This window comes from Rhinolophus sinicus, linkage group LG04 (genome assembly GCF_036562045.2).
Source record: "Rhinolophus sinicus isolate RSC01 linkage group LG04, ASM3656204v1, whole genome shotgun sequence".
Lineage (NCBI taxonomy): Eukaryota > Metazoa > Chordata > Mammalia > Chiroptera > Rhinolophidae > Rhinolophus > Rhinolophus sinicus.
In genome coordinates, this window is record NC_133754.1 from 95,292,357 (window position 1) to 95,316,967 (window position 24,611).

Genomic DNA, 24,611 nt, shown 5'->3' on the forward strand with positions numbered 1-24,611 from the left:
TATCATTCACGCACCACTATTATCATTGAAATTTTAATATAATATAGTCTCATGGAAAATTTAAATCAGATTAGCTGCAGCATTACTACAAATGAATAACTTTTGATGTATATTTGTCTCTAGAAACTAATTCAGTTTCCGGAAATACTGAGAGGTCTAAATGACTTCTTGCAGGCTCAAATTATTTTATGAAGATACCCCTTTCCCTAAGCAAGCCTGCAATTATCCTGTTGAAATTTGGACCCTTTTATCAGTCATTGTCCTAACTCAAAGAATTGACTGTATGCTTTAAAAAACATATTATTTTCCCCCTAAATTTTTTTACAGAAATTAACCATTGGATACTATTTGATTAAGTCCCACTAATCTACATTTATATCTTTTATTAGCGTCTTCCTTTGAGAAAGGGACAAGGATTCCAAAATTACAGTAGAATATGGGTACCATCGCCAAAAGCTCGTAAGTGATCGTGGTTCCTCCCCTCGCTGCTCTCTCAGCATTAGAACCTTCTTCCAACACTGGAAAGATCGCACTACTCCATTATTTGCCAGCACCTTAATCCCCTCTGTTGTTCACTGAGCACTCTCTGCTTTTTCATAACTTGGACCCATGAAGACAAGATATTCCCTGACTTCTAAGCCTGGTAAATAATTTCTCATAGTCAAGAGGCAGAGTAGAGACTAATCCCTCTGTGGACCGTTCTCTTAATCCTCCAAGCAGAGTTCAACAGGCACATGACACAACGGTACTCTATATCATGGCTCGAGGAATATTCTATAACTTCTACAATAAGTTCCTTGAGAGCGGGTACCAAAGCTTATTATTCCTTGTACCCTTGGTGCCTACCACATAGTAGACCCTTGCTCAATTTTGGTGCCACAAATGAACAAATGAAATAATTATTCATTTTATATTTGTAACAACCCTATGAGGGAAGCAATATAGTTATTATCTTGAATTTACAGAAGCAGAGGTTCTTAGGTATTAAATGATTTGTCAAAGTTTATGCATCTAACCGGTAGACATAACTAATATTGAAATTTTATCAAATAATTTTTCTAGCACACTGAGTATTTTTTAAAAATTAAAGTATAGTTGGTGTACAATGTTATATTAGTTTCAAGTGTACAGCATAGTGACATTTATATTTATAGTGATCACATTGTAAGATATATAAATTCGATGCTTATATACCTTACAATGGATCACCACACTGCGTCTAGTAACCACCCGTCAACATGCAAAATTATCACACTATTATTTACTTTATTCCCCTTCACTTTTTTCACCCATACTTCCATCCCCCACACCTCTGGCAACCATCATTTTGGTCTCTTTTTCTGTGAGTCTGTTTTTGTTTTGTTTGTTCCTTTGTTTTGTTTTTTCAGATTCCACATATAAGTGAAATCATGTGGTATTTGTCTTTCTCTGTCTAACTTAGCATAATACCCTTTAGATACATCCATGTTGTCACAAATGGAAAGATCTTGTTATTTTTTATTGCTGAGTCATATTCCATTGTGTATGTATACATATATATTTACATATATAGTGTGTGTGTTTGTGTATACATATATGCATATGTATACACACATATATATGTATATGTATACACACACACACAGAGGGTGCCAGAAAAATGTGTACACATTTTAAGAAAGGAAAAATCTATATTAAAAGTGTAATACTCAATATATACCAATAACAAAAGATGAATACAAGTCGTGTGTACACATTTTTTATATATCTCACATCTTTTTTATCCATTCATCTATCAACAGACACCTAGGTTGCTCCCACATCTTGGCTATTGTAAATAACACTGCAGTGAACATAGGGGTGAATAGATCTTTTCGAATTAGTGTTTTGGATTTTTTCAGACAAGTACCCAGAAGTGAAATTGCTGAGTCATATGGCAATACTATTCTCAATATTTTTGAGGAATCTCCATATTGTTTTCCATAGTTACTGCACCAATTTACAGTACCATCAACAGCACAGGAGGGTTCCCTTTTCTCCACATCCCTGCTGACACTTGTTATTTGTTCTTTTTGATAACAGCCTTGCAGACAGGTATGAGGTGGTGTCTCATTGTGGGTTTGATTTGCATTTCCCTGATGATTAGAGATGTTGAGCATCTTTTCACATGCCTGTTGGTCATCTGTACTCGTATGTCTTCTCTGGAGAAATGTTTGTATCCTCTGCTCATTTTCAATTGGATTGTTTATTTTTTTGTTGTCGAGTTTTATAAAGTCCTTATATATTTTGGATACTAACTACTTATTGTCTATATCATTAGTGAATATGTTCTCCCATTCAGTAGGTAGCCTTTTCATTGTGTTGATGGTTTCCTTCACCGTGCAGGAGCTTTTTACTTTGATGTAGTCCTATTTGTTTATTTTTACATTTGTTTCCCTTGCTTGAGAGGACATAGCCAAAAAGATATTACTAAAACTGATGTCAAAGTATTTAGTACCTTTATTTCCCTCTAGGAGTTTTAGGGCTTCAGGTCAGAAAGCTGCAATCTTGGACCCGCCTACCAGCACACTAAGTATTGTGCTGTTTTGCTTCTGTTCTTCAAAAAACTTTTTTCTGAGACTTGATTTTAAAGTTGGTTACTTGAAAAGATATATGGCCCACAATGATGTTGTCTAATAGAAATTTAATGCAAGCCACAAATGTGAGCCAAATGTATCATTTAAAATCTCATAAAAGAAAGTAAAACGCTGATGAAATTAATTTTAATAACATTTATTTAGCCCATATCTCCAAAATATCATTAAAACATAAAATAAACATAGAAATTATTAATGAGATATTTCACTTTTTTATGCTAAGTATGAGGAATACTTCACACTTGCAGCCCATTTCAAATCAGACTAATCACATTTCTAATGCTCACTAAACAAATATGGCTGGTGGCTACCATTTTGCATAGCACAAATTACAATATCATTTTAGAGGTCACTCTGTGATTTCCTGTTTGACATGATCCTGTGGAGAGCAATATTGGATGAATCAATTTCAAGTGGTGGCATGTCATCATGGAATAGCAAGTGAAAATCAGTAAGCCACCAGTGTGAGTTACAGTGTCTTTTCCTCCATCATTTTGATTTGAAATACTGGTAGGGATTGTTGATTTCCTTAATTTTTGAATTAGGGATTTATTGAAAGCACTCCTACTTTCAGCTTCAATCCAAAATATTATTTTTTGTGTTTGACATTTGTTAACACAAAACTAAAGAACATTGTTCTTTATGGAGACAGAATACATGGGTGTTGGAGACAGAGAGACTCAAGTTAGAGTCTAGGCCCCTGTCACTTACTAGCCTTGTCATCAAAGGCAAGTTACTGCAGTAACTAAAGTTACTGAAGTTTCATTTTACTCATCTATGAATATACGTAACTACATACCTATTTGGCATAATTATTATGGGGATTTTATGAGATAATAGATGGAAAGTTCTGAGTATGATGCGTGCATGTAATTAATAATACATTAATAAGAAGAAGAAGAAGAAGAAGAAGAAGAAGAAGAAGAAGAAGAAGAAGAAGCTCTATGCAAATTTTTTATAAGCACCTCCAACTACAACTTGTACCCAAATGATGAATTATAAAGCATTTTAATGATGAATACAAGGCCATAAACTGAGAATAAAGAAACTAATATGTTATAACTTTTAAGATATTAAAGCTCATTCTTTATGTGTTATCTTGGATAAGTCATATTCTGTTTTTTCAGATATAAAATGTGAAAAGTGTTTTGTTACTGCAACCATTTAGTATAACCAATATTTCACAAAAAGTTTCATAACAAATAAGTACACTCCATTTACTATTTTGAAAGGAAATTTATAGACAGAAGATACGCACCATTTCAAAAACCAATATAATACCTTAAGTATAATAAATGAAATAAAAAGGAAAGTAATTTATAATTAAATGATTATACATTTAATATATAATGTTAAGCTTGGCTGCATTAGAAGATAATAATAATGCTTATAATGAAGAGTTTGGGTTCAAAAGAAATAAGGATATGAGACGTCATTTGGTAGAAGTTTACAGGAAAATAAAAGGATGGAGGTAAGGATGGGATTAGAATAAAACCAGGATTGGAGTGAGTAATAACAGGTGGACTTCTAAGTGTGTAATAAAAAGCAGAAGAAAATAATCTTAATTAAAGATTGAATGTCAAGACAAATTTTCAACTGTTAATGTTGAGAAAATGAGAAAATTTTATTTCTTGCAAATGAGCCAGGCTTTATTCATGTATGTTGTCATAATAATAAATTCTCTGTGCTATAACATGAGACAGGCTAGGAAAAAAAACCTATCTCCTTTCTTGACATTCCAACACATGTCAATGTATACAGTCAATCTCATATTTAAAAAGATATTAGAGACAATATTTTTCCATAGGCAACAGAAAATTGAGGCTGGATTAGAAAAAGAAGCTCTACTATAAGAACTAGAGAAAAATTGTGTAATTGGTGCATGGAAACAGTATTTAAAAAGTTAGGTAACTATGGGAGGAGGGTGGGGATGAGGGAGAAGGTGAGGGGATTAGAAAGCACAATTGGTAACAGCAAGATTGCTGTGGGGATATGAAAGACAGTTTGGGGAATATAATCAATAATGTTGTAAAGATTTTGTAGGGTATCCGATGGGCACTTGTCTTATTAGGGAGACCACTTCATACTGTGCTGTACATCTGAAGCTGACCACTGTGCTGTACATCTGAAGCTGAAGCTGAATAATACTGAATGTCAACTATAATTTAACGTATATAGTCACAGGATATGGAGTACAGCATAGGGAATTGAGTCAATGGAATTGAAACAGCCATATACAATGTCAGAGGGGTAATAGCTTGGGGGAGGGGGTTATCACTTTGTGAGGGGTATAAATGTCTTAACTATTACATTGTTTTGTACACCTGAAACTAATAAAAAAAGTTAGGTAATTAAAAAATAAATGCTTTAAACGTAAATGATGATATTTAACATTTTAAAACAATTGCTAAATAAGAATAAGGCTAAATAAGACTGAATATTAAGCTTCCCACAATTTTCATGGTAGGTTCACTGCTGGAAAATTAAGTGTATTCAGATCATGTGAAAACTACTTTCTGTGTACGTAAAATGGAATTCAGGCCTAGTTTCAGAGAAAATCAGATAATAACTTATGTGGTAGGAGATTTGAAAATCATGGAAAATGGAGGGCAATTCTTCACTGTGCAGGTTTGTCCCATGGCTTTCAAGATAGTCACTAAATTCTACCAGAAACTCCCAATGATTGCAATGACCAAAAATGTACTCTGCTCACTTTTACCCCAAATGCATCCTTCTAGGAGGTGTAAGATCTCCACTGGGAACCACTGGCTTAGAGAGAAAGAATACCCTTGCATTCAAGACGTTCCACACTCCAGCACTAATCTAGCAGCGTGACTTGAGCCTGGGTACCACCTGGAATGGGCCTGAGTGTACTCCATTAGCTCTCTGTTTCTTCAGTTGAGTGGTGCCAACCTGGGCGTGCCAGTTCTGACAGTCCCTAGATACTTCAAATACTTCCTGGGCACTCTGCTGGTTGATGGCTTTGAAAGAAGCTCTTCTTTCCAAGTAGGAGGCATAGGCAAGGCTTCATGCTGCCTACACTACTCATCAAAAACAAAAACAAAAACACACCATTGAATAAATGAGTAGGCAGTGCATATCTGCTATTCGATTTGATAATTGCATATTTGATGGTTTTTCTTTTCCCTCACCTGTTGTATAAAGGGAGACCTAAATTTTGGTTCATCTTTTGAGTTTTAAAGCCTTCTAGTTTCTATTTTTAGCTCCAAAACTCACAGCAAAACCAATCTGTCATTTGATAACAACCGGAAGTTCAAATTAGCAAACTCTCAGACACCAAAAGGATTATACTTCGTCTTTAAAAGTCATCCTTGAATTGTGAAAGCAAACTGATTTCTCTTCTCAAAATTCACTAAAGGCAAGCTTGTCAGACCATCTATTTTGGGTAACATTGCAAAGTTTCCAAAAGGTTCAATTGAGCTACAGAATAACATACAACATGAATTTAAATTTTTACATATAAAAATACATCCCTATTGCTTATGGCCTTGTTTAATAAGCAATTCCTTGCTCCCTATTATCTATGGGGTGAAATCCAGAAAACTTGTTCGGCCATCAGAGCTCCTAAGCAGCCTGACTGCCCTTACCCCAACCCCTTCCCGCGCTGCCGGGCAAACTTCACCTCACTCCCTCCTCTGGCCATGTACACTTTCCTTCTCACGGGTGTCACCAAGGCCAGATGAGGGAGACTCTGGGCCTGCAATTGAACCCCTACTTGGTCTCTTAATCATTTCATTTTCATAGTCAATTTTTTATAAGTACAAAGCAGGCAAAATAAACTGCAGTAATGTACATAGAATGCTTAACACATACTCTGGCACACAGTAGGTGTTCCAGAAGTGTTAGTTCCTTTCTCCTGCCTTTTAAGGTCTTCATCTCATGATCTACGTATATGTGTGTGTGTGTGTGTATGTATATATATACATATATATATATATATATATATATATATATACACATATATATATACACACACACATATATACATATACATACATACATATATACATACATACATATATATATATATATATATATATATATATATATATATATATATATAAATAACTGTCTTTGAAACCAGCTCAAATTCCACCTCTGTGAAAATTTCCCTTGAGATCTCAACTGGAGGTACTCATTTATTTACAGATGAAGAAATTGCATACAGAGAAATTAACTGGCTCAGGGCTTCATGACTGCTAAGGGTAGAGCACAGACAGATTCCAACCTAGGTAGGTTGGCTCTAGAGTCTGTGTTTTTGTTTTTTAATATGACATAGATTTTTTAAAACTGTTTCCTTTAGATATAATTTATATGCTATACAATGCAACCATTTAAAGTGTAAAATTCAGTGTTTTTTTGTATATTCACAGAATGGTGCAGCCATCACCACAATCAGTTTGAAATCATTCTTATCACTCAAAAAAGAAACCCCACACCCAGTAAGTAGTCACTACCCATTTTCCCTTCAATCCTACCCTCTGGTGTCTGGCCACTACTAGTATCTTTTTGTCTCTATGGATTTGCCTATTCTGGACATTTCATGTAAATGGGATCATACGACATGTGGTCTTTGTGCCTGGTTACTCTCTCACCATAATGCTTTCGAGGTTCATCCATGTTGTGGCATGTATCATCAGTACTTCATTTCTATTTATTTCTGAATAATATTCCATTGTATGAGTATATTACATTTGGTTTCTCTATTCATCAGTTTGTGGACATTTGGATTCTTCCCATGTGTTGACTATTATGACTAATGTTATTATAAATATTCATTACACGTTTTGTGTGAACATATGTTTTTATGTCTCTTGGACACATACTTGGAATTGCTGGGTCACGTGGTAACTCTGTATTAAATTTTTTGCGGAACTGCCAAACTATTTTCCAAAGTGAATGCACCAGTTTACATTTCCACCAACAATGTGTGATGGTTCTGATTTCTCCACCTCTTCACCAATACTTATCGGCATTTTTTACTATATCCATCCTATGGGGGTATGGAATAATATCTGATTGTGGTTTTGATTCGCATTTCCCTAACGATTTATGATGTTGAACATCTTTTAATTTGTCTATTGGCCATTTGTATATCTTCATTGAATAAATGTTTGTTAAATCTCTTTTTAAGGATAAAAAAATCCATTTATAAATCGTGTTATTTGTCTTTTTACAGTGTTGAGTTATAGGAGTTTTTTATATATTCTTGTGTACAACTGTTATATATAATTTGAAAATATTTTCTTCCATTCCATGGGTTGTCTTTTCACTTTCTTGATGATGTCCTTTGAAATACAAATTTTTAAATTTTTTGATGAATTCCACTTTATTTATTTTAGTTCTATGCTGCTTTTGGTTTTGGTGTTATGTCTAAGAAGGCTTTGCTTAACCCAATCCAAAGTTATAAACATTTACTCCTATACTTTCTTCTAAAAATCTTGTAGTGTTAGAACTAACATTTAGGTCTGTGATCACATGCAATTAATTTTTATGTATGTCCTAATGAAGGAGTCTGGCATCATTTTTTTTGTTTTCTGCATGTGGATATCCAATTGTTCCAGCATCACTTGTTGAAAAATACTATTCTTTCCCCCACTGAATTGACACTGTTGTTGAAAAAGAGCCCATGGGTTTAATTTCAGTACTGCTCTCCCCCCTTCAGTCACACGCTCTGCGTCAGATTCCTTCATCCTCATGAACTACATTTTCTTTCTTAATCACACCATGTTCTTCCACAGTCCTGTGCTTTCCTGCACCCTTCCAGTCCATCTGGAATACACTTTTTCATCCTATCTGCATGCCAAACTCTTCTTCTCCTTAAAGCCAGCTCAGATGGAACCGACTTTGTCTAGTTTTTTTGGCTTTGCCTCCAACCCATTATTTAGTCCTTTCAAATGTTTTACTTTCCTTTCAAATGTTTTATTTTCAACAGTATATCATTATCTAGTTATTGACCATTTCTCTGCTTTTGTTTTAAACTCTCATTTTCTTTCTCCAAGTGCCTGGCACCGGGCCCAGCACATAGTAGACACTATAGATGTAAATCTGTTGAATTGAATCAATGAAAATGGCCTTGGCCAGGAATTGTAGACCCTATAAGAAATCCAGCAAGATCCTAAAGAAATCAAGTATTCAATAAGTATGATAGTTAATAAAAATGAAAACTGCAACTCACAGAGAAAGCATTATCATTTTTTCATGCTTCTCCTAAATTTCCTGCGGACTTATCATTGCTGTATCACTGTTAAGGACAGAGAAAGCTAGTGAAAATGTTATAGGACCATAAAATGTTTAGTGAGCTAATGTTCTTTCTATGTATCTTATGGACTGCATTACTGAGAATATTTTAAAATCAATTTTGTTAATGCCTATCTCTTGCTTAGTTTTGACAGCATATTTAAAGAAGATCAGAATGTTTTAGTTGCCAATTCACAGCCACTTTCCCATGTTTTGGGCCCTTATTTTTTGAAGAAAATTTATTTATAAAGTTGTTTTTGAAATCAACATTATATGCAACTGTCTGAAACTGAGGTCTATGGAATACTGCAGAAAATAATAGAAAATAACAATAAAATGAGAGGAAGATACTTTCCCAAGGCCAATTCTAACAATGACAGCAACAACAACAAAACTAAATAGAATATTTTATTTCTTCTTGTAAAAGTTTTCTAAATTGATGTTTTTCAAATTAGAGAATCATATACACTTGTAATAACCAGTAAAATAGTATAAAGAGGTTTAAATTAAAAGTTAATTATCCCCCTCTCATTCCTCTTGACACTGCTAAACAACCACTTTTAATAAGTAAGTTTTTGTTCACAGCATTTTTTCTGTTACAAACATTTATATACCTATAGACATGTCTTAGGTATCTATTGCAGTGTAACAAATTACCCCAAAAGAGGTGGAGTGGGATTATTGGTAATTATCTTCGCAGATAGTCTACCCCAACATTCATACCTAGAGGTTGGCTGCTTTGTTTGGTTTTTGTTTGTTGTTTGGTCTAGATGAAATGGAAACATAATAATATATGACTATAAAACTCTTCTTAATAATATATTATAGGCATACTCATGGACCACAGAGATCTAATTCTAGCTATATTCCTCTAGTTTCTGTATGCATATTACCCACACCTATGAAGGTCTGACAATTAAGTTTGTGAACTTTTGCAATGATGTTGCTTATCTTTTTTGATATCAGAGGGGTATTATTCATTATGAATCTGTACCAACTGGACAAACAGTTAACCAATTTTACTATTTGGAAGTGCTGCAAAGGCTACATGAAAAAATTAGATGAAAATGACCTGAACTGTTCACCAACAATTCATGGCTCTTGCATCACAACAATGTACCAGCTCACACAACACTGTCTGTGAGGGAGTTTTTAGCCAGTAGACAAATAACTGTATCGGAACACCCTCCCTACTCACCTGATCTGGCCCCCAATGACTTCTTTCTTTACCTGAAGATAAAGGAAATATTGAAAGGAAGACATTATGATGACATTCAGGACATCAAGAGTAATACAATAACTGCTCTGATGCCATTCCAGAAAAAGAGTTCCCAAATTGCTTTGAAGGGTGGACTAGGCACTGGTGTTGGTGCATAGCTTCCCAGGGGGAGCACTTTGAAGGTGACCATAATGATATTCAGCAATGAGGTATGTAGCACTGTTTCTACATGATGAGTTTGCGAACTTAATTGTCTGACCTTGTATACCAGGAGTGCCAAAAAAATGTATACATGTGACTTGTATTCATCTTTTATTATCGGTATATATTGAGTATTACAATTTTAATACAGTTTTTTCCTTTCTTAAAATGTGTATAACTTTTTTTGGCACACTCTGTTTGTATGATTTCAGTGAACTTTTTCTCTCCTCTTTCTTTATAACATTTTAATAATCCCTTTCTCCTTACCTTCCCCCATAGTACTCTTTCTGCCTCACCTACATAAGATAAACCATGCTAATAGCTAATGTCTTTCTTTCCAAATTTTTATACTTAATAGTTTTTTTTCATTTTCTGTTTAATAAAAATAAGATCATACTATACATCTATTGGTATCTTTTTATCCCTTCATTCAAAAATGTGTCATTGAAACTCCAATCAAGTCAACTGGGAAAGAGAGAAAGAGATCTTTTTTTTGTTTCCTTCCTCCCCTGCCCTCCTATCTGTCTGTCCATCCATCCATCCATCCATCCATCCATCCATCCATCCATCCATCCATCCATCCATCTATCTCTCCATTCCTTTCTAGAAATGTTTTAAACATTTTACTTTGAGATAATTATAGATTAATATGCAGTTGTAATAAACAATATAGAGAGATCCCATATACCCTTTATCCATTTTTTCCCAATGGTAACATTTTGCAAAACTATGGTACAATATTATGACCAGGATATTGACATTGATAGAATCAAGATAGAAAATATTTTCATCACCACAAGGATCACTCATGCTCTTTTTATAGCTATACACATTTCCCTCCCACCACCACCCCGCTTTAACTTCTGGCAACCACAAATTTTTCCCCCCCGCTTTTCTATAATTTTACTGTTTCAAGAATGTTATATAAATGGAATCATACACTATGGAATCTTTTGGGATTAACTGTTTACACTCAGCATAATTGTCTGGAGATTCAGCCCGGTTGTTTGTTTCCCTTTGTCGTTGAGTAGTGTTTCATAGTACGCGTTTACTACAGTTAGCTTAATCATTCACCCGCTGAAATTCATCTGGGTTGTTTCATTCAGATCTATTATGAATAAAGCTGCTATAAATACTCATGTATAGGTGTTTGTGTGAACATAAGCTTTTGTTTCTCTGGCTAAATGCCCAGGAGGACAATTGCTGGGTTGTACAGTAGTTCCATGTTTAGATTTTTAAAGAAACTGCCAAAATATTTTCAAGAGTGGCTATACCATTTTGCATTCCCACAGCAATGAATGACACAGTTTCTCTGTGTCCTCACTAACATTTGGTGGTATCATTTTTTAAAGCCATTTCAATAAGTGTGTTGTGCTATCTTATTGTGGTTTTATGATGTATTTCCCTAATGGCTAATGATTGCAATCTTTTCCTGTACTTATTTATCATCTGTCTATACTCTTCAATAAAAGGCCTTTCATGATTTTTGTTTGTTTGTGTTTGCCATTTCTGTTCTTTACTGTTGAGTTTTGAGAACTTTTATATATATATATATATATATATATATATATATATGTAACTTTCTTTTTTATTAGTTTCAGGTGCACAAAACAATGTAATAGTTAGACATTTATCATTTATATCCCTCACACTGTGATAAAATTGTAGTTGACATTCATTATTGTTCAGCTTCAGAGTCAGGTGTACAGTGCAGTGATCAGGCAGAGACCTCTTTATATACTTTAGATACTAGTCCTTTGTCAGATCTGTGGTTTGAAAAATATTTTCTCCCAGTCTGTAGCTTGTCATTTCATCACTTCCTGATAAGTATCACAGAGAAAAAGTTTTGATGAAGTTTGTAAAAGAACCAACTCTTTGTTTTATTGATTTTCTTTATTATTTTTCTGTTTCCAATTTCATAGATTGCTGCTCTTAGTTTTAGTTCTTTCCTTCTATTTGTTTTGGGTTTATTTTGCTCCATTTTTTTTTTTTTTTCTAGATTCTTGACATGGGATCTTAGATAATTAAAGATTTTTCCTCCTTTCTAATATACATTTAATCTATACAATTTTTCTTAACTTTAGCTGTGTCCCACAAATTTTAATATGTTGTATTTTCATTCCGTTTAATATTTTTTTATTTTCCTTGAGACTTCCTTTTTGACTCATAGATATTTAGAAGTGTGTTTAGTTTCCAAATGTTTGGAGATTTTTTTTTTCTGTTAACTGACTGCTATTGATTTCTAGTTTGATTTCATTGTGGTCAGGGAACACCCTCTGGATTATTTCAGTTTTTAAAAATTTTTTTGAGGCTTGCTTTATGATGTAGGATATGATAGGATATGACCTATCTTGGTGTATGTCCCATGAGCACTTTAAAAGAATGTGTTTTCTGTTGTTGGATAGCATGTTCTATGATAGTTAATTACATCTTCTCAGTTGATGATATTATTGAGTTATTCTATAATCCTTGCTGATTTTCTATCCAGTTGTTCTATCATTCTATCAATTGTTGAGAAGGAGGTATTTAAGTCTCCATCTATAATTGTGGATTTGTTTATGTCTCCTTCCAATCCTCTCAGAGTTTGCCCTACATGTTTTGAAACTCTGCACAAACTTATTTAGTATCATTATGTCTTCTTGGTGAATTTACCCTTTTATATTTACATAATGCCTATGTCTATCTCTGGTAGTTTACTTTGTACTGTATCTCACCTTACTTGATATTAATATAGGTACTATTGCATTTTTTATTAATGTTTGCATGATACATCTTTTTCATTCTTTTAAGTCATTATATTTGAAGTGAGTTTCTGCCACTTCATTCTGCCAATTTCTGTCTTTTAATTGATATGCTTAAACTATTTACACTTAGTATAATTATTGACATGTTAGAGCTTAATTCTGCCATTTTATTTTTTGTTTTCTGTTTATTCTCTCTGTTTTTTATTTGTTTTCTTTTTCCTGACTTTTTGTGTGTTATTTGAACTTTTTTGAGAATTCCATTTTTATTTACCTGTAATGTTTTTAAGAGTATCTTTTTGTATAGCTTTTTTAATGGCTGCCCTAGCTATTACATCATATATGCATAAACTATTACAGTTTGCTTGTGTTACTTTTACAGTTCAGATAAAGCATAGAGCACTTTTCTCCCAATACACCCCTTTAGACTTCCCCATTTATGAATATAATTGTCTTAAATATTTTCTCAACGTACATTTAGAACCATATTAGATAGTGGTATAATTTTTGCTTCAACCGTCAACATAATCGACAAGACTCAAGAGGAGAAGGAAAGTCTATTGTAGTTATCCATATTTTTGCTTACCATGTTCTTTCTTCCTTTCCTCTTTTATTGTTTTCTTTCTGTTTAGAGAATTTCCTTTAGTCATTCCTTAAGGTAGATCTGCTGGCAACACATATTCTCACTTTTCCTTCGTCTGAGAATATATTGATTTCTTCTTCATTTCTGAGGAATACTTTTGCTGTATATGGGATTCTGGTGTACAGTTCTCTTTTCCACTTGAAAAATGTGGTGCCATTTTTTTCTGGACTCCATAGTTTCTGATGAGAAATGTGCTGTCATTCTAATTGCTTTTTCCCTATAGGTAAGGAGTTCTTCCTTTCTCATTTATCTCTCATTACTTTCAGATTGTTTCTGGTCTTTAATTTTCAGACTTTTTTTTTGTCTTTTTGTTCTCACTGTTGGTGTGTGTGGATAAAAACAAACAAAAACAAAACAAAACAAAACAAAAACCTGTTTGGAGTTTGCACAGCTTCTTGAATCTAGATTTATGTCTTCCCAAAATTTGGGGACTTTTTAGCCATTTTTATTAATTTTTTATTACTTTTTAACTCCACATTTCTCCTCTTCTTCTGAGACTCTGATGACACAAATGTTAGATTTTTTGTTATAATCCTACAGGTCCCTGAAGCTCCTTTTTTTCTTTCTTTTTAATAGCTCTTGTTGTTCAGAATGGATAATTGTTATATGTCTATCTCATGGTTCACTGATTCTTTCCTCTGTCCCTTTCATTCTAATATAGATAAAATCTATCCATTTAATTACCTGTTTCAGTTATTGTGTTTTCAGTTCTTAAATTTTTATTTGGTTCCTTTTTGGAACGTTTCTTTCTCTTTGTTGAGTCTATATTTCATTGGTTTCAAGCTTCTTATTTGTAATTACCTTTTGAAATGTTTTTATGATGGCTACATAAAAATCTCTGTAAGATAATTCGAATATCACTGTCATCTTAGTGTTGGCATCTGTTGTTTGTCTTTTTTCACTCATTTTGATATCTTCGTGAATCTTGGTATGTTTCAATTGAAATATGGACACTTTGGTTATTCCATTTCGTACTGCTGCATCTTATTTTAACTTTCTATTTTAGCTGGCTTCCTCAGACACTGTTCTGATAAGGAAGGGGGTGGAGAACCTCCTTACCGTGTAGTAGAAATCCAGGTTCCTCACGTGGCTTTCACTGATACCTGGAGGGCGGTGGCTCCTCGTTACTGCTGGGTAGAGGTAGAAGTTCTGGTCTCCCACTACGGCTCTACTGACACCTCCTGGCTGGGAGGGGTGAGAGTGTTTTGTTACTGCTCTCACGTGCCCTCCATCGACACTGTAGTGGGTGGTAAGTGGCCTCCTTCCTACTGGGGGTAGTGAAGTCCCTACTCGCCCCTTAGGCCTCTTCTTCTTTTTTTTTTTTTTAATTTATTAGGGTGACAATTGTTAGTAAAGTTACATAAATTTCAGATGTACAATTCTGTAACACATCATTTATAAATCACATTTTGTGTTCACCACCCAGAGTCAGTTCTCCTTCTATCACCATATATTTGATCCCCTTTACCCTCATCTACCACCCCCCTACCCCTTACCCTCTGGTAACCACTAAACTATTGTCTGTGTCTATGAGGTTTTGTTTCTCATTTGTTTGTCTTGTTCTTTTGTTGTTTTTGGTTCATATACCACATATCAGTGAAATCATATGGTTCTCTGCTTTTTCTGTCTTATTTTGCTTAGCATTATAATATCAAGATCCATCCATGTTGTCACAAATTGTCCTATTTCATCTTTTCTTACCGCCGAATAGTATTCCATTGTGTATATACAACTTCTTTATCCATTCATCTATCGAAGGACATTTTGGTTGTTTCCATGTCTTGGCCACTGTAAATAAAGCTGCAATGAACATTGGAGCACATGTGTCGTTACGTATAAATGTTTTCAGATTTTTTGGGTAGATACCCAGGAGAGAGATTGTGGGTCATATGGTAATTCTATTCGTAATTTTTTGAGGAACCTCCACACTGCCTTCCATAACAGCTGCACCAGTCTGCATTCCCACCAACAGTGTATGAGGGTTCCTTTTTCTCCACAGCCTCTCCAACACTTGTTACTATTTGTCTTGTTGATGATAGCCATTCTGACTGGGGTGAGGTGATATCTCATTGGGGTTTTTATTTGCATTTCTCTGGTGATTAGTGATGAGCATTTTTTCATGTCTATTTGCCATCTGTATGTCCTCTTTGGAGAAATGTCTCTTCAGGTCCTTTTTCAATTGGGTTGTTTGTTTTTTTGTTGTTGAGTTTCATGAGTTCCTTGTATATTTTGGATATTAGCCTCTTATCGGAGGCACTGTTTGCAAAAATCTTTTCCCATTCAGTTGGTTGTCCTTAGGCCTCTTCTAATGGCACCCAGAGAGGAGGAGAAGAGTTACCTCATTACTGCCAGAAGATGAGGAAAGTCTTAAGTCTCCTACTCTGCCTCCTCCAACACCACCTCCACCTGTGGCAGAGAATGTTGGGTGCCTTGTTCAAACCCGGTGAGGGTAAAAGTCTAGGCTCTCCACTTAGTCTTTGCTGATTTGTGTGGAAGTGGGACTACAGGTGTTTTTGTTTTATTTTGTTTTGTTTTGTTTTCCTCCCCTGTGGTGTTTGGCAGTAGTAGAGTGATTACTTTCTAAAATTTCCTCTTACTAGCCTTCCCCTTTTATGTTTCTTTTGCTGGAGAGAGCAGGCTTTTCTTGGCCTTTTTGTTATTGTTGTAGTTTTGTATCCATTGGTGTTTCCAGGTTACCACCCTCTCCAGAGATATATTAGGCAAAAAACAAACATCAAACAAACAAACAATCCCCATTGGGTCCTGAGGTTCCTACCTGATCTGCCTTCTTTCTTCTACCTTTCAGAGGCTTCTTATGTTTGTTTTATGTATAATGTACAGAGTTTTCAGTTGTATTTAGTAGGAGGAATTAGGAAATGTATGTCTTACTCCATCTTCCAGGAAGCAATTGTATTAATTTTTTACATTCTGCACAATAACTTTTGTTCTGAATGTGCCACAATTTATTCAACTATTCCCTTATTGGTGAATATTGCCACTAAGAAAATACTGCTATTTTTATATTGATACCTATATTCTAACATATTAGTGCATTTATTTCTTAGGTATAGATTTCAGGGAGTGGGATTGTGGGATCAAAGTTCACATGTATTTTAAATTATAATAGTTATTGTCAGATTATTTTATCTGTTCACATTTCTACCAGCAATATAGTTACAAATGCTTTTACCCATATCTCTGCCAGCGATAGTTATTACTGACTTTATTATATTTTTCTAGTAGAACAAAGTAATATCTTACTTTATTTTACATTGTCCTCATTCCATAGTTTCATATAATTATTGACTATTTGTAATTAGTTCTGTTACTTCCTTTCATATCCTTCCTTCCATTGGGTTATTTATTTCCCCTTCAATTTGTAAGAACTCTTTGAAATTATAGATCCTTTTTCTGCCATCTGCATTATAAATCATTTTTCTAAAGGTTTCAAATTGTCTATTGACCTTGCTATGGTGTCTTTTGTCATATACATTTTTAACTTTTTTCTAGAAATAAATGTTTATAATTTCTTCTGTCAGTCCTATTATTATAGTAATAAACAGCCTGATATGTCAACTTTGCAATTTTTTTCTCTGAGTATCTATTCTTTATTAACTATTTCCTCTGAGTAGGGCCAAGTCTGGGTCAATTAAATCAAAAATCATCAGTCAGTTTGCTTTACTGAAACTATAATCTTTCTCTGTTACAGGCAAGTATAACCTACAATACTCACAGTATTTTTGGGAAATAATAGCTGGTTTTTTCCCCTCCATATTTATACGAATTATTTTATTTTCATGTATTATCGGAATTTCTGATAGCAGAAATCCCTGACATAATTCTGATTCAACTGAAACGGTTTAACTTTTTAGAATCAATTTCCTGTTAAGTTTTAAGAGTCTTCATCAAATTTTAATATTTATTATTATTTTACTAATTATGTTGGACAGGGCATCAAAGTATTTGTAAGAAATAAAAAGATAATGTCAACCAACAAGAGCTGCTAGTGTGCCTTTCTTTATTACCCTCTTAGAGACCCAAGTATATGATGGACAGGAAGCCTCAGGAAAATAACTAGTTTCATTAGTCATCATTAGCATTTAGATTCAGAGAATGTTAGAGATGGAGAAATGATTAGAGATAATTAGTCCAACCCGTTTGCCCTATGAGGGAACTGAAACCTTCAGTGGATAACTTGTTAAGTCACCATCATGAGTGGTTAGTGGTAGAGCCAGACTAGAAGCTAGTGTCCCTGCCTAGTCCAGGGTCCTTGCTCAGTTTGCCCTCCATGGTTTTAGGAGAAGTACACGCATGTTGGGTTTAGAGCAGAATCCTCCAGATATCTACTTTCAATCAAAGTGAATCAGTGCATCCAAAAAGAGACGATCCTGTGCATTTGGAAATTCAGAGTTAAGCTTTGTGATGCAGTTATTTGTGGAGGATCCATTAGTAAAGCTCACTCACCCATTAAAAGCCCGACAAGAAACATATTTGTTGATCATTGGCCTCTATTATTGTCCTCATTGTTACCCTCTCCCCTTGGAGGTTTCCCCTAAAGACCTTCAGAGTCCTCAGATGACCTCCAATAAGACTGTTTGCAAACAGCATGAAAGTTACTATCCTTTGGCTGACAAAGTTCTGCCCATAATCAAATGATGGATGCTTGCACCTGTTGTTCTAGTGAAGCCTGAAGAATACCTGAAGTGGAGCTGCCATACAGGTGGTGTCCTCAGTAACACAGACCCGTGGTGTGGCCTTAGCTGTTTGCCAATGGCTTTGTAGGTCACCTAAAACAATGCAAAATTGCACCAAAGAATTTCAAAGCACCAGTGAAGCTGTCAGCTGTCTCCGGCTTTAAAGCACAAAGAGAATGATCAAAATGATGGTTCTTCATCATCCACTCATAAGGATAGTGCATCTTTATTTTCAAAATTTTTCTTTCCAAAGAAACCTATCTCTGTTTGTGCCCGCTAAAATGAAGCAGTCTCTTAGCTTGACTCTGAGAAGGAGGCCCTTCCCACCTTACTTGTGTTTTTTCATCATCACTGAAGTGCATGCCAGCAGAGCAGCCTTCCAGGATGCCCGGGCCTTAGAGGGATAAAAGGGAAAGTAACTAGCAGAAATGCATTGGGGGGAGAGGAAAGCGGGGGGTTCTGGGAAATCTCACTTAAAAGCATGGAATCTGAAGTGAATCAGTCCACTTCTGGGAAACAAGAAAAGATATGGGAAAAGGTATAACAGAGGGTGCAAACAGCTTCTGCCTGCAGCCTGCCATATTTATGCCTTTTATTCTGGAGAAGCGTGCTTATTTCCACTGACAGGAGCTCATTCTGTTAGGGAACTTTCTAAATTTAATTTAAAAAGCTGTTGTTGTTTACCAAAGTAAGGTATTTTTATAAAATAAATGTAATAAATCTCGTTATGTCCTGATATTTTGAAGAATTCCAGTATTTTAAGTCAGAGATGTTGCCATGAAATAAATGAAGCCACAGATATCGTAGTGGTAGGACTAAAACAATTCTTTTAAAATCCACATTAAACACTAAAAGTTTTCTAGACAATTTTGATACTCAGAAAAGCTGGAATTAGGGTGGCATGGCTCCGAGAATTGTCGAATTTCTGGGAGTTGTGAAGGAAATGCAGCGCATTCTGCTTTAGGTGATAACACCATGTCCTTCTGGTGGTTTGGGCTGGGGCTGGGAGATGCCCCCTCCCGCAGTCTCATCACGAGCACAGACTGGCAGAGGCGCTCTACCAGGGGCCGCAAGTGTTCTGTGTGAATTTAGAAAAAGAGGAGCTCAGGCAGTTTGTGACTTCATTATGCCACACCGTCTGGGAGGATAATTGAAAAGAGAACGTTGAAATTATCTTCTTGAAAAGCTCTAGTTCTTTCAGTGCAGGCAGATGGTTTAAATATCCCTCACAAGGGGTCCCCTTTTGTAGGGGAAGGCTCTCTTCCAACACAGCGGGAGCAGGAAGTCAAGATTCTGGGTGGGTGCTGCAGATGGTGAGGCCACAGACCCGTCCTGCTTTCCTACCAGAAATGAGTGAGTTCGGGGGTAGGAGATGACAGCCACGCACGTTTACAACCTTGGCCTTTTGGTTGGAAATGCATTCAGCATTCTAACTGATTCTCTTGGGATGTTATTTAGATCAGGCAAGATGCCTGCAATCTACACTATTAGCCTCTTTGCTCACAGCAAGTCCTTCGAAGAAGAGGGTATGTAGTACCTGCTCGTCTCTCTCTGCTCTCTGCTTCTACTTCCACTTACTTACGTGGCCATAAACATCTTCCATGACACCAATAAAATGGAGGGTGGTAGATTATCTTAGAAGATTTCCAATAAATCACCTGACAACTACCCACCCTAGTCATATATCAGAAGCATATTCCTACCATGAAGAAGCACGCACACGTATTGATTTTTATTAAGCTTGCATTAAGCACTTAGCAAAAGACAGCAATAAATTAGTAATCACCTCAGTGTTTTCCAGGTTCAACTAAAGTGGTACATTAGAGGAATTCTGAGATGCTATATCAAATATACACTACATAGTAAAGGACACGGGGCAGGGAAGAGAGGAGAAAGGGAATGGTAAACGAGGAAAACAGGAAAAATTAAACTGTAATGAGAATGTGCTGGGAAAAGTTGTGGTTTTAACGGTCGACATTTGTGTCTAACACAAAGGGAAGTTGAAATTCCGGAGTGTATTCCTTTCTTGGTAAGGTATTTGCACTTCTAGTTAAGACTGGTAAATATAAACCTTATTCCCAGAAGGATGTTAGTATGCCCCGACCTGCCACGTTCTGAAACGAATTTGTCTCTATTTAGTCAGGCAGGTACCATGCTAATGTCCAATGCCCGTAACCAAGTACCGAACAGAACACCTGGAGTGGAGAAAACGGGAACCTCCTGTGTCAGGGCTTTTCTCTGCCAGCACAGGGGGAAATGCAGCAGAAAATTCTGCCTATGCCATCCTCTGCTCCATAAAGTCTGTAATTCACAGTACAACTTGTCACCGAGCAAGAACACTGTGATGCATAATGGAAAGGAGAAAACTTGAGAGCTCTTCCCTCTCATTTTGTAACTTAAGGGTCATTCCCTTTATTCCTTCATCTTAGCCTAGGGGTTAAGAGCACAGATTCCGGTGCCATACTGTTTGAGTTTGCACTGTGACTCCATCACATACCAGCTGGGTCACCTTAGGAGGGGGCGTCTCCCAGCCCCAGCCCAAGGTTCATTTAAGCTCAGAGATAAGGATGCTTGACATCTCTGTGCCTTCATATTGTTGTGAAACCAATGGCCAGATATTTTTCATCTTGGAAAACTCTGTACCCACTAAGCAACAACTCACCTTTTCCTTTTCCCCCAGCTCCTGGCAACCACCACTCTATGTCTCTATGAACATGACTACACTAGATACCACAGATGAGTGGAATCGTACAGTGTTTGTCCTTTTGTGACTGCCTTATTCCACTTAACATAATGTCCTCAAGGTTCATCCATGTTGTAGCACGTGTCACATTTTCCTTCGTTTTTAAGGTTGAATGTATGTACCACATTTTGTTTATCCATCCATCTGTCAAGGTAACTTGGGTCACTTCCACCTGTTCCTCTATTTTCAAGTAGCTGAAATCCTATGAGACAAAAGCATGACAACATATACCCTTGGAACAGAGGTGAGCTTATATTCTCTTCAAACTTAGCAATTGAGCCTCTTTCCTGGTGATAAATGATCTGACCATTGGCTTATGTGATCCCAGCCTTTGGTCTCTCTCCTCATCATATTGGTCACACAACAATATGAATATATGTAACGGTACTGCAGTGTACACTTAGAAATGGTTAAGATGGTAAGTTTTATATTATATATAATTCACCGCAATTAAAAATTGAAAAATAAAAAGCAATAATGCAGATTCTATGAGAATAGGATAAGATTACTTTATTGTAGCTTTAATGACATTCTAACAATAGATTTTCTCCAGTGACTGCAAGAATTGCCACCTGCCACCAGGCAATTAAGGCAATGTTCCAGCCTCCAGATGCAAACCTTCCTAAGAAGCTGCTGGCTGTGACTGCAGCACTAATGGAGAAAATATCAAGGCTCATTTAAGCTCAGCGATAAGGATGGTAAAGACCCATGGGGAATATGTGTAGTATGTATGGTTTTAAAAATACCTGCCACTACAAAAAGTATCATTTCTGTCTGAAATGACCTTTTTAAATAGCATTTTTCACGTTATGATTAAGCTGTTTCTACCCATTATTGCTCAGAGAAATGCTCTCACAATAGGTAGAAATGACAAAATAAAAACAAAAGCAAAAGTACAAAAAGCCCAGGCATGTCTTTACATTCATTCCACTTCTCTTGGTGTTCTATCCTCAAGGTGCTTAAAGCCCTTTTCCTGCCTGACATGAGTCATATTTAGCCACCGACTGCCTGACAGACCTCTTGTTCTTTTTCCTGGTGGGGGGATAGGTACCATGAATGTGGCCTAGATAGGAAAGGAGTGTAGTAACAGGTCTGCATGATGGAGTTAGAATATGCAGATTCAAAGACCATGTGCCTTTAGTCTCTTTACCCAGAATGGAATGGATTATTCCTTTTGTGTCTTGTTGGAGAATGGCTGAAATTGGCTATGATGACAGTGAGAACCATATTCTGAGCTGCTGTTTCAAAGAATAAGCTGGTACCATGTTGCCTTCACTCAGCTTAACTGCTGTGATTTCTGTCACGTGATTTATACACACAGTCCATCCTCATAATTCACGGATTTATTACTTGTGAATTCACCTCCTTGCTACGATTTGTGTGTAACCCAAAAGTTAATACTCGGGGTGCTTTTGTGGTTATTTGTGGACATGCAGAGGGCAGTGGTATATGTCCCCTGCCGAGGTCGAACAAGGTGACGTTCTGCTTTCCTGTTTCATGTCTCATACTGTAAACAAGCATGCTTTTCATGGTTTATTTGGTACCGCATTTTTCTGCTTCAGTTGGTGGTTTTGCTTTTTCAGATGGCCCCCGAGCTTTCTGTGGAAGTGCTGTGTAGTGTTCCCAAACACAGAAGGCTGGGATGTGCCTTCTGGAGAAGATATGTTTGTTAGACAAGCTCACTGAGGCATGAGTTCAAGTTGATGAATCAATAATACAGATTAAATAAGATGTCTTTAAACAGAAAAACATGAACAAAAAAAGATTATGTATTGATTGGTTGAAGAAAACGTTGTGACCAGAGGATGGCAGGAACCTAACCCTGTATTTCCCTTAGAAACAATGGATGGTTATTCATGAATTCAGTGTTAACTGCTACTTTATAGGACATAAGGACCGTGAGTAATGAGAACTGACTATATTTCAAAAACTCTTTCTTCGAAAGACTTATGTTGCTTTATTAGAAAAACAATATCTAAAATAATAGTGTTTTTAAGCAAAATACTTTCCTTAGGCTATGTCAATTGTCATCTATATATATAAAATCACAGCCTCAGAAAATCTTTGTTAGCCTTCAATAGTATTTCAAATCTGTCTAAATATGTATTGGTAAACAAGGAAATATAGAGTAGTAGTTAAGAGTATAATTTTACCATTATATGAAATTGGTTCTCCCTTTTACTAACTCTGTGATCCTCATGCTATATGCTCGGTGGGCAAGTTATTTAACCTGCCTGAAACCCAATCTTCTCATTTGTATAAAAGGAGATAATAGTAGTTATTATCTGCCTTAAAGGACTTTTACGAGCCTCAAACAAGGTGCAGAAAAATTAAAAGCATCCCTCTCCGCACATAGCATTGTACAACACGTATTAGTTATTATTATTATTATTATTATTATCATTATTACTATTTTCTGAGTCAGATAAAATGTGAAAATTGAAGAAAATTTGTCTGGGAAGTGTTCTGTATAGAGTTTGTAATTGGGATATTTAAGGTAATAAAGGAATGGTGAAATAAAAATTTGAAGTTCTTTTGAAACGTTATCTATTATTCATAGCCTAGCTGAAGTGGGCTATGCCGACATCTTTGTATTTATGATTCATTCAACAAATTTGTGTTATGCACACAGAACTAAGGAACTGGAAGGCTGTCATATTACTTAACAATACTAATATTAATTTTCTAAATCCACTGAGTTAAAACCAGGTCAGGCTGTCAGCAAATGCATTACCAGGAGGACCATATTTAGATAAGTGCCAGAATGTGGAAATCACAGTGCCCTTGACATTTCTCAGAGCACGGGTCATGTCTTCTCTGCCCTGCACATCTCTCTTAGAGTTCTCAGGATAGTGTTCCAAGCAGTGTGAGCACAGTGAACATTTGCTGGCTTTTTCAGGCCAACACCTGAGAGCACCCGTGCCTGGGGAGTGGGGGACAGATTGATGAGAAGATGGGGCTGTCTTTTGCACATTCACAGCCCTCCCAGCAACACGAATGGTCACATGACAGCTGAGGAAAATAAACTCACTGAGGCAGTGGTTCTCAGCCTCCTTTCTGCCCCACTGTATCCAATGGATGTGATAACCCGCTGATAAGTAACAGGGGCTCATATGGGCACTAATTCTTAAGGAGGAGGTAGGATCGTGTGCACTGGTGGTGGTGGGTGGTGGTGGGTGGCGGCGGATGTCTTTGTATCAAACCCTAGCTTGCAAAAGTCTCAGAAGTGATTCTGACGCCCGCCTCCCCTCAGCAGGGTGTGGCATGTTCTTCTCACATTTCTGTCTAATGAGAGAGGAATTTACACACGTACCTTATCATTTCTCACAGCATTCAGTTCTAACTCAGTGCCCACGTTTGTTGTTTGCCTAGCCCCAAACCTTACTTTACTGTTTAGAGTGACTTGTTCTTAGTCATGCCTTTAGGGAGCTTAAGGGACATATCTCAGATTCTCTCTCTGGATCACTACCTAGTTCAAGTCACCACCCATGCAT

General features: G+C 36.1%; 1 protein-coding gene across 2 annotated transcripts in view; it reads left to right on the forward strand.

Moving 5' to 3' along the window:
* Positions 1-24,611, forward strand: part of STARD13 (StAR related lipid transfer domain containing 13) — a 492,881-nt gene that overhangs the window by 212,164 nt on the left and 256,106 nt on the right. Inside the window, exon 4 of one of the 2 annotated variants that reach the window (XM_074330029.1) lies at positions 7,010-7,078. The exons of the other annotated variant lie outside the window; for it this stretch is intronic. Within the exon in view, the coding sequence (XP_074186130.1) occupies positions 7,010-7,078 (69 nt within the window). The remainder of the gene's footprint in view (positions 1-7,009; positions 7,079-24,611) is intronic. 2 annotated transcript variants of the gene reach the window in all.